Below are 11,428 nucleotides of genomic sequence, written 5' to 3'. Positions count from 1 at the left end.
ACATGTAAGGAACCACAAGTAACAACTGACTCCTTAGGTGGACTTGGGAGGTTTAGCATGCTTCATATCCATGGATTATGGAACGACTCCCAACTAGGAGAAAGGCTGTTAGGTCTCTAGGTGGAAAGAGTAGTAAAGTAAGTAGCTGTAAGAACAGCTAACACCATATCAGCACCATAAGCTTTTATCTGTAATTGAGATATATATAGAAGCCATCACATGGTCTAAATATCAAATGTATTTTTACCGTTCGCCACGGCCTTTCTGACATTGCTTTGCAGGATGCCCCTTACGACGTAACTAGTAAGCACAAAAAGCAAAACAAAAAACCCACCCGCCACTCATTATACGGTATAAACCTCTTTTCAGATTTAAATTGGACTCTGAGGTTTCTCATAGCAGTGAGAGTGTTAACTCCTTGACTTTTCCATTTTCCAGTGCATTTCTTAATTGCCGAACTCGATGCTCTAATGGCCTCTCCTGGAGAAATGCTCCGGATAAATTATTTATTTTGAAGGCTGGGTGAGTCATTTTGGGGGCAAATCATTAAAACAATTATGTTGTTCTGGATGAATTTCACCCAAACAACAACATTTATTTTTAGCAAGCCCATGTCAGATTCACTGTGCCGTATATGCAGAATATGTGCAGAATACGATAAAAGGTTAAAACCTGCAGCTGCTCCTCATTTGAAGAGAAACGTATGAAACTAAACAAAGTCACAGGCTGGGCAGACTTAGCTAAAGAGAAACAAAATGTTGATATACTGCATATTGTGCAATAAACATGTATTTCCCCAGCCAGGCCCTTTTTCTCTTTTTACATAATGCTTAGCCATAATTGAGACTAATGAAGGTTAAGACCACAAAATGTGTACCAAACTATGGTTTCACATTCTAGTTTGTGGCCGATACTTAATTTATAATTGTACTGATACCTGTGTTATCTTACTGGGCTTGGTGTTTTAAATTGGTTTTAACACCTGTCATTCAACTCATGACCTGCTATTTGTTGTTTTAATGTGATGACTGTAATTTTCTATAGTTGGTGGTGCTCTCTGTTAGCTGCGCTAGAAACTTCATTAGAGTTGAACAGTGGGATATATATATATATATATATATGCACATTTAATTTTTTATATTTAAAAAATCCTAATGTATTGAAATGTAACAGTTAGCCATGGTTAAGGAAAACATAACCATGGTTAAGGATTAATCCAGTGCTGATAATCATTCAGTCGCCAGACAAAAATGTTTCTTTATAAATAGGCCTTTGGCTGATTAAACATTATATGGCCTTTTAAATGTGTTTATGGGAGAAAGGTTACTGCTTTGATTTCTGTGTTCTTGTTTTATTATGTATTTGTGTTCTCATTTTGTATTTTTATGTTGTGAACCACCCTGTGATCTTCAGATGAAGGGCAGTATACAATTTAATAAACAAATATAAATCTCAGCTCAGTTATTCACAATATGAATGATCCTTTCCCCTCCCCTCACACAGCCCCTCTGCTCCTAGCTTTTCATGACACACAACTAAACCAGGAGCCCTGTAATTATTCATAGTTTCCCATTTGCCCAAACCTGAAAACAATGATTATTCACTGCAGAACAAGTCAGGATATTAAAGCAACTTCAAATTATGGTTTAATATCCTGGAAGCTGGCAACCATAGCTTCCCAGTTTGGATTAAATGGGAAACTATGGTTGGCCGAAGAGTTCCTGGTTTGTTTGCTTGCTCTGCTGCAGGCATAGGCAAAAAAACTTGCTCATCTTGGCTTATTAAGCAGAACCCAACCATTCTATCTGCACGGGAGGGCCTCAGTGTTCTGGTCTTATATGTGATTTGATGATCTAGGAGAAGAGTACATATGTTTCAAATCAAACCAGGAACAATCCACTAACAAATGATACCATTTATTTCCAGTGGAGAAAACCAATGGTTTGCCACCTAAACTTCATAGTATAATATCCTTGCATTATATAGTACCATACCACTATGTCATGACAATTATTGTCACTATTTGCTCGGATTATGTTATCTCCCCCTCTGGAAAAAATACTGCCTTGCTTACAGCCTTAAAATGATATGAGTACTGGCAGAATGTCTGGTCAAGAATAAAAGCAACTGTTCATCACAGTACAACTTTTGAACTGAAATACCCTGAACTGCTCTAGAATTTCTTCATTAAGGGGTTGGGGTGCTCTTTATCCATACATCTAACAGGAAACTGAAAAACAGAGTCACCTAAAAAAACCACCTTCTGATTATCTTGAAATTAGGTGACTCTTAACGCCCATCTATGACTGCACAATGTTGAATTAGGAAATAGCAGGGGAACAGAGAAAGAGTATAGAATGACAATATTACTTCACCTAAGTTCCTGACAAATAGTTCACTCTTCCAAATTGATCCTGATGTTTTCCTTACATTTTAAAGTATTCAATTTAGGCCAACCCACAATACATGTTGTTTCTGCTATTGAAATTCAAGGCCACCGCTACATGATAAGGCTACTTATCAGTGACTACTAACCAAAATGGCTATGTTGTCACTATGGGAGTCTGAATATGAGTTGGTGGAAATTACAAGAGGGGAGAGAGTGTTGTTGTGCATCCCATAGAGATCTAGTTGACCATTGAGAGAACGGGATAGTGGACTAGATGGGCCTTTGGCCTGATCCAGCAGGGCTTTTTTTATGTTCTTATGTAGGATTATGGATCACAGAGGGGTGGCTGTGCTAGTTCATTATAGTAAAAAATAAAAATCATTTAGTGTTGTGGCATCAAAAAGACTAACAGGTATATTGTAGCATAAGGTTTTGTGAACTGGAACCCATCATCACACACATAAAGAGGAATCTTCAGTTGGTAGATTTTTCTACAGTCATACCCAGAGGTATAGAGGGTGCAAAATATTAAACAGTGGAGCCCAAAGGCCATGAAATTCAACAGTCAGTAATGTTTCCATGAAAAGCTCAGGTGTATGCAAAATAAACACGGTGACCACTCCCAACTGCAGTAATGCTCTCTGCTTTGCTATGCTAATTCAAAGCCCAGAGTGGAAGAGAAAGATTTGTTTCCAATTTGACTCTTAAAATAATTGATTCAAACTGCTTATATATTCAAATTTGGCATTTCCGTGCTGGAACCTCCCTTGGAAAGTTTTTTGGTTTTGGAGTGCAGTGATTTTCCTGTAAGCAGCAGTGTGTTCTGGGAGAGTGAAATGTTCTGCTGTTTTCTTTTTAATGTCTGATGTACACAGACTTTGGGCAAAAGACTGACCTGTTTGTGTTAGGCAAGACAGCAAAAGGGTGTTTGTTTGTAAGCAAGGAGAGGCCTCTACCCAAAGGCCTGCAAGATGATGGATGACAATGTCGGACAATGATATTCCTTTTCATAGGTCCTGTGGCTGGCTTGATCTCTAGGAATTCCCTTACCAGCAACAGGACAACTAGTGAGACACACACCTGAGGAACCAGACTCTGCAACAAACCTAGACTATATCAATTTAAGGTAACAACATTACACAATCTAACATTACTCAACAAGAAGGTAACAACATTACACAAGGCCACTCTGTAAGGGACTCATTCACCTGCTCCTCTCCGAACTGGGCATATGCAGTGACCTGCAAACAATGTCTTTTTGCTGTCTACCTGGGAGAAACTGGAACAGACACAAATCTGACACACAAAAACGGGGAAGCTCACAAACCAGGGAGAGAACATTCCAATCCTCTCTTCTGGAAGCTTGCCCCTTTTAAGCAGGCAATTAGGACCTTCCTCTTTAGACAAGTGTTTTGTTATTTGTTCGGCTTAGTTGTTTAATTGTCCCTCACCGGTGGCACTTTTATGATTGTAGTTGTGCTGTTAATGTTTTAAAACTGTATCCGTTCTTTGAGAATCACAATGATCAAAAGCATAAATAAACAAATAAATAAATCACCCAGGACACCGCTGTTGATGAGCAGACAGCTGAACAACAGAAAAACTTCAATAGGAGCCCCCGGTGTAAAACTGCCAAACTATAATTGCTTGTAGGAGTCTGATTTTATTCATTTAGGGCTTGACTGTACCCAAGGTTCTCTCCCACACTATGGGTATTCAAATTAGCACAGGAAAGCTAAGAAGATTATAATCAATTACTGGCATTGTGAGTGGTCACTGTGCTGAGTTTGCACAGAAATGGCACAGCATGTCTTGCCCACAATTCAGGTTGTTCTTTGCTATGCTTCTCATGATCCCATCACTGCCCCCAGTTTTTTTTTTTTTGTGTGTGTGTGTGTGTGTGTGTGTGTGTGTTATATTCCAGCTGAGGAAACACTTCATGCACCTGATGAAATGGGTTCTAGTCCACAAAAGCTTATTATTGTAGGTTTCTAAATGCTGGTTTTTCTTCTTGGAATAGGAATCATGGACCAGTGCTTTGTTTACTTCCACAACTCTCCTGAAACAGTACAGTTGCGGATTTTCTCTCTGTGCCTCTGAGCTTTTATTTTCATAAGTTTTACCGATGATTTGTTTACACAATCAAAATTCAGAAGTAGTCCCCCCCCTCTGAGTTATAGTCCTGAGATAACAGTTGCTATTAACGTGAACATAAAATTTTCAGCATCTTTCATGAACACTTCCTTGTCATCTATCCTGGGACATCCACATATTTTTCTATGAAACTGTAAACTTGACCAAGAGGTGTAACAACCCTGCTACTATCATATAGCACAGGAGATGATAAAAGAACTTGCCATTGGATTGTTGTAAAGCTCTCTTTCAGCTCAACTCTGCCATACCCCCTGCTGGGTATGTATGTATGTATGTATGTATGTATGTAAGCAAATCAGAAAGTTTGTTCTGTGGCTGCTATGCCAGGATAACTAATAGTGCAATCATATTCTGACACGTTCATAAACTCACTGGTGATTTGGTCCTGTATTTAGTGCTGCTTTTTCTAGGATGTTCTGAAACTATGTTAGTTCTAAAGTGAACAACTCCTTCAGCTATACTTTCAGCTTGCGTGCCATTTATATAAATGTGCACCCTTCACAACTGTCAAGACATGCATATTTTGTAAATGGGCACCAGAACCAGAGTACAGTCGTACCTTGGAAGTCAAATGGAATCCGTTCCGGAAGTCCGTTCAACTTCCAAAACATTCGAAAACCGAAGTGCGGCTTCTGATTGGCTACAGGAAGCTCCTGCAGCCAATTGGAAGCCAGGGAAGCCCTGTTGGATTTTTGGCTTCCAAAAGTACGTTCGAAAACCGGAACAGTCACTTCCGAGTTTCGATCGTTCGGGAGCCAAAACATTTGACTCACAAGGCGTTCTGTATAAAGGTACGACTGTATAAAGCATTTTGCAAGAGACGGGCTTTATGTGTAGAGGTTGGGATGGCTATGTTCCCTGCTCACCTTTTGTTTCTCACAGTTTAACCAACAGCTTCTGATCAAATTATAACCCAGTTCCACTATAGTTCACAGTTACTTAAAGGTATTTCTATACAGAAGTTTTAAGTACTGCATTTGCCTTGGGGCCAAGGCAAGTTAATGCAAAAAGAAACAGAACTCAATCTGCTTGTGTTGAAAACCAAGTTCCAGTGCATATGACTTCAAAATACTTTAAAAGAAAATGCACACACACATCCTTGAGTGCATCATGTGCATTATCTGATTTTAAATCTCAACAGTTCGTCAGTGCAGGCCTAGCATATATTGCTAATTGAAATAACATCTCCTAGACAGTCTGAAATCAGTAGATAGCATTCATATGGTCCATGCATATTGTTCCCCTGAAACCTTGATCCTAGGCACATTAGTTGAAAGTAAGACGTTGCGGCTTGCTTTCAAAAAATTTACTGAGGATCAAATTGTAGGAGAGTTCAAGAAAGGGTCCTAAATGGCTTTTCTTTGTATCCTAAGCAGCAATAAATAAGAGTAAGTTGTATACAGTGATGCGGCTAGAGCGCCATTTTCTAAAATCTAAATTTGTTTCCAGAGAAACAGAAGTGTTCATTTTCCCCTAAGGAGTTCAGTGCTTGATTTGGACGAATTCAGTGCTCTTCTTAGCACCTTTCTCTGAAAGGTACCAGGGCTTCTTAGAGAGTCAACCTCCTTGAGTTTTTCTGCGGCAAGCCAGCAAAATAATATATATATATTTTTAAAAATACCCTCCGGGCGATTTAAATGGAGACCTGCAACAGAAACCGTAAGGGGAGGCTACCTCAATCGTGTTTGCAGGCTTCCGGGACGTTGAGAAACCTCCTGATGACCAGGCCCAGGCACAGTATCAAGAGCAGCATGTAGCCCACCGTGCCCGCGAAGGTGGGCGAGGCGGGCGCGTGCCCTTGCAGGAACTGCTGCAGGCCTTCCTCGACGTAGAAGAGCTGGTCGTAGATGCTGAGGAAGGTGAAGATGTGGAAGAGCTGGTGGCTGTGGCCGATGATGTCGAAGAGGCCCGGCTGGATGCGCTCGGGGATCTTGCTGACGTTGAAGAAGGCGGCCACCAGCAGCCAGAAGTAGCGGCGGTAGAAGTGGACGAAGAGCGTGGGGTTGTGGCCCTGCAGGTCGAAGAGGAGGCTCTCCAGCATGATGGGGCAGGCCATGCTGAGCGGCATGACGAAGACGAAGGTGCGGATGGCGAAGGGGTAGGCGCAAAACTCGGAGCGGCTCTTGCAGCAGGCCACGGTGCAGGCCACGGCCAGCGCGAAGGCCACGGGCAGCACCAGCGCGCTGTAGGCGGCCAGCGGCGCGCTGCAGTCCACGTGCCAGCCCAGGCGCTGCTGCAGGTAGCGGCTGAGCGCGCGGGGCTCCAGCAGGCTGAGGCCCGGCAGCAGGTAGTAGTAGTAGGCCACGGTGCTGGCGAAGCCGTAGTAGCTGATGGAGGCGTAGTCCAAGTAGAAGAAGGCGGCGCGCAGGCGCAGCGACAGGCAGCTGAACACATGGGCCGTGCAGCTCATGGCGAAGGTGAGCAGCACGCCCGACGCGTAGCACCAGAGCGGCAGCAGCGCCGGGTGGTGGAAGGGCACGTCGCCGGCGCCGCGCAGCAGCAGCAGGCGGCAGAACTTGGCGGCGAAGAGCAGCAGCGGCACGAAGTGCGTCCAGAAGTTGAGCGTCTCGTTGGTGGGCTGCAGCACCGACGCCAGGCACTCCTGCGCCGTGCAGTGCAGGCGCCGGTAGCCCGACAGGATGAAGCACTCCACGAAGTCGTCGGGGACCTCGTCCCAGCGCAGCAGCGGGCCGGGGCCGCCTTCCCGACGAGACGGCGGGCGGCCCGAGGAGCGGGCAGGCTGGGGCGACGGCGCGGCTCCAGGGGGCGCCTGGCCCTCGTCGGATCCGCCGCCCGCGGGCATCCTGGTGCCCTCCTCCCTCGACGGCTCCCCGGCTGCTGCGTGCCGCTTAGAGAAACAGCAGCCCGAGCCGGGATTGTGATGTAAGCTCACCAGGGCAAAGCCGCTTTCCTTGCTGCTGCTGCTGCTACTGGAGGAGTTGCGGTGGATTTGTGCTTCGCCCGAGCAGCGCCGGCGGCCACCGCCGCCTCCTCCTCCTCCTCCCGCATCATTCATTGCAGCAAGGGCAGGAGGCAGGCAGGAGCAGCAGCAGCAGCAGCCTCGCTCGCCCCCAGCCAACGCGCAGCAGCTCCTGCAGGGAGAAACGGCAGGCGCATCGCCGCGGTAATTCAAGCCCGGCCAGGCACGCCTGGGTCAATTTCTATAGCTCAGCCAGACTCCCCACCCGCTTGCTCCGCGGCTTCGGTTTCTTAAATCATCTGCGGGGAAAGTTTCCCCTTTCCCAACTGCGCCCTCGGTGCCGCGCGCCGGTTGAATGATTGATGCCCCCGACGCAAGGCATAGACTGCAGTGCCTTTCAGCTCTCCGGGAGCACCGATTAATTGCTAAAGCCGGGGATGCCCCGCCCCCGCCGCCGCCGCGTGAGCCCTCCCTCCCTCCTTCCCTCCCCCCCCCCCTTGCCTGCCTGCCTTCCCATCTGTCACTTTCTCTGAATACTAGGCGAAACCCTGGCCAAGAAAAGGGATCCCTTCTGCTCTCTCCGCGGAGCTGTCCTCCTCTCACTGGTAATTCGATCTCCTTAGGCTTACCTTGGGGGTCTCTCAATGTCAGCTCCTGTGCTTGAACATTGACGGGGGAGAAGGCAAGACGCTGATGTTATAGAGGCGTGCACAAAAGCCATAGATTTAGGCGCAGTGAAAATTGATTTAAAGCAACATGTCGCGATGCATCCATTAACAGACACAAAGATCTGCAGCCTCATTTGTGGGCAGCCCATTGAATACAGTAGGACTTGGTTCTGCTTTTCCTGTAACTGGGCTGTGACTTCTGACAACAGTGAACAAAAAGCACCCAAGGGGACAACACACGCTTCAGTACTAGAGCATAGAGATTTTTTTTTAACAAACAAGTTAGTGTGAGTCCTTAAAGGTACATCAACTAAACAATTTACTTAACCCCCCCCCCCAAATATTGCTTGTGCTATGATAATTAACCCATGACATTGTGTTATACATTTTAATGCAAATTAATATGTACAGCACAATGTCATTCTGTGGATTATTAAACTGACTGGTATATGCTTGACCTTTGTGAGATAAAGAGCCTCTTTTTTCCATGCCAGATGGTGTGGCCATGATTTTTAGAGCACTTCCAGACTGCCATTACTTTGTGGTGGGATCCAGACCCATCCTGGCAAATTCAGGCTGCACAATTAAAGCTGATTTTGAGCCCTTGTGCAACAAAGCCTCTTTCCCAAAAGGTAAGACTTTTTGTGAAAAGGGCGTATGCACTGGAAACTGTGGGATAATGCTTGATGCAACATTGTCTAATCTCACAAATCATGATGAATGCTCATTAAATCATTCATGTAAGCTTCTCTTGCCCTTGATAAACAGATACACCAAAAAGCTGAATGAAACAGGCCTGTTATCTGTGACTGGCAGTATGGAGCAATTCCTTTGGTTTATCTAGCGTTTCTCTTCCCTCCCTGCCTAAAAGCCTCCTTCAAAACATATTACTGTATTTAAAAATCAGTTGAACAGGGTTTTCGATAGTCATTGCATATTACAGAAATGTAAGTATTCTTATTGTACTGGGGCATGATGACTGACCATAACTGATGATTCGTTTCAAAAGATGAAATGAAGCAGCCACTTTAAATTTCCCACCAGTTTTAGGTGACCAATAAATAATAAAACAGGGAGATGTAATGTATATGCAACAAATTAATAATTGAAAAGAAAAGACAAAGGAGTGTTATACTGTAAACAATGGGACTTTCCATGTGGTTAGATGTGCCCATCAGTGTATCCTGGGTGGCCAGAAGCCTATTAAGATGCCACTGTGCTTAAGACCCATGAGTGCAACAATGCCCTCACCCATGATCCTCAGTACCTTATATTTAAAGGCATTCTCTGCCTCCAGTACCTGGAGGCAGTAGCTACCTTGTCTAGAAGCTTTATCCCCCCATGAGTGTCTAATCCCCTTTTAGAGCCATCTGGTGGCACTGAATTCCACAGCTTAATTATTTGCTCTTTGTAGAAGTTACTTTTGTCATGGCTCCGGAATCCAGCAGTAATCCACGCATATAACTGGAGGCTGCAGAGGCACCAGCTGAGGAGTCAGATGAAGTTCAGGGTTCTAAGCTGGCTGCCAGATACCAAGAGACCATTGTAACTGAGGCTGTTGGACAGGGGCCTCCAGAAGAACCTCTGGACCACTAGGGCCCGTAGGGACCTTTCTTGGCATCTGAAGAATCAGATGCCTCCCACTACACTTCACCAGTCTAGCAGCACAGGGAGTGCTGTGGAATGAAGAAGAAGTAGCAGTCTTGAGGCCAGAGGATTTGCCCTTTAAAGCTCTGAAGTTCTCCGCAGGCGGGTGGCTCCTAGAGGAAGTCGACAGAGGGCACCTCCACACTTCCATGGAGAAAGCATGGGTCCGAGCAACTTTTGGAGCAAACGTCAATCCGTGGAAAACCCAGTGGTAAAGATCAGGTTTCCCTGGGGGAAAGTGGTGCAAGTGGAAGTCTGGATGAGCCCAGAAGTTTAAAGGATATCAGTCTGCTCCCAACTTTTGCCAGGGCAAGTAATTTACTTGGAGCTATCCGTGGTCCTGTAACTTGTGAACACCCTGGCCTCCATGAGATCAGGCATCAGATTAGAACATGACAATTTGGTTTTTTGTTCTGACACATTCTTCCCTCTTTTCCTCTTTGGCTCCAGGCCAACCAGTCAGTGTGATGCAATGCTTAGTGTAATGGATGATGAACAGGGAGGCAAACCTGCAGTCAGCCACAAAACTAGCTGGGTGAACTCAATTGCTTATGATCTTTTGGTCTAATGTATCTCGCAAGTTGTTTTCAGGAAGTGAGGTGGCATCTATTTCCTTGGAGGAAGGGTGAAATAAAAATGCAATCACTCAGATCAAGTCAGAATAAGAGGCAATGAACATTTGGAGAAAGAAAAGAGAACAACAAGCCATGTTTAGCTTTCACACTAGAACAACAGATCCTACACAGAAGAAGATACTGCACATCCAACAAATTTATAATAAAATACATATGGCAAAGGAAAATAGTATTTAATAAATATACAGAGTCATTCTGTATTCCAGCAGGGAAGTGGAAAAATATTAGGGAAAAAACTCTCTTCAGTATGTAGCAAGAGAAGCTTAGGATCTTTGGCCATACCAATTATATTCCTTTATCTGCAGGCTTAGTATCTATGAAGAATGATGTTTCTCTTTAACTTCATGTAATTTGACATTGAGGAATAATGCTTTTATTAAGAGCCAGCTAGTACTGCAGTCTATTTTGTGTCCTCTTTCTCCATCTATGAGAATCTGAAATGGCATCAGTGGTTATTCAGGCTGCTTTAAGGAACCTTTCTTCCATTTGGCTCCAACTTGTATACAGTATTTGTAAACAAAGACAACACAAGTTTTCAGTGCTCTTCTTAATTACAGGAAACCACTGCTCAGGGAAGTGGGGAGCATTTAATCATACTGTTTAGGGTGCTGCAGAAAAACAAGTTGCAAAAGCATAGGCAGCTCCCATAATTCCCCTTCCATTTCCTCCCCTCTTAACAACCGCGGGAAGCATAAATTATGCAAAAGAAAATGTGCAGGCATTTGTTTTTCCTAGTTGATTTAGGAACGCTTCACATGGTATCTTGAGCAATAAATTTCACTTCGTTGGCAAATGGTTACAAAACCTATGTACAGGTATGCAATTGTTTGGCAACTGTTGGTGGGAGAGAACCCATTGAATAATCTGTGTTTGTGGGAGTACTCTTTGTGTATGGGATTACTTATAGCATGATCCTCTGCATGTTTACCTGGAAACAAATTCTTCTGGGATGTATAGGACTTAAGCAGAGGTACATGTGTTTAGGGTTGCAGCCTAAGGCAGCATTCAAACTGTT

General features: G+C 44.4%; 1 protein-coding gene across 1 annotated transcript; it reads right to left on the bottom strand.

Moving 5' to 3' along the window:
- Nucleotides 1-826: 826 nt before the first annotated feature.
- On the bottom strand, nt 827-11,098 carry PAQR9 (progestin and adipoQ receptor family member 9). Its single transcript, XM_081911230.1, has one exon. It carries the CDS (start codon nt 7,557-7,559, stop codon nt 6,219-6,221), a length of 1,341 nt encoding a protein of 446 aa, XP_081767356.1. The 5' UTR covers nt 7,560-11,098; the 3' UTR covers nt 827-6,218.
- Between the last annotated feature and the right edge of the window lie 330 nt (nt 11,099-11,428).

Source organism: Podarcis melisellensis, assembly GCF_964234715.1.
Source record: "Podarcis melisellensis genome assembly, chromosome: 5".
Classification (NCBI taxonomy): domain Eukaryota; kingdom Metazoa; phylum Chordata; class Lepidosauria; order Squamata; family Lacertidae; genus Podarcis; species Podarcis melisellensis.
The sequence above is the reverse complement of the archived record's forward strand: the minus strand, read 5'-3'. Positions and strand labels throughout refer to the sequence as shown.

What these genes read in the sequence shown, in the direction of transcription:
- PAQR9 (XM_081911230.1), bottom strand. Translation starts at nt 7,559, where the DNA reads ATGAATGATGCGGGAGGAGGAGGAGGAGGCGGCGGTGGCCGCCGGCGC.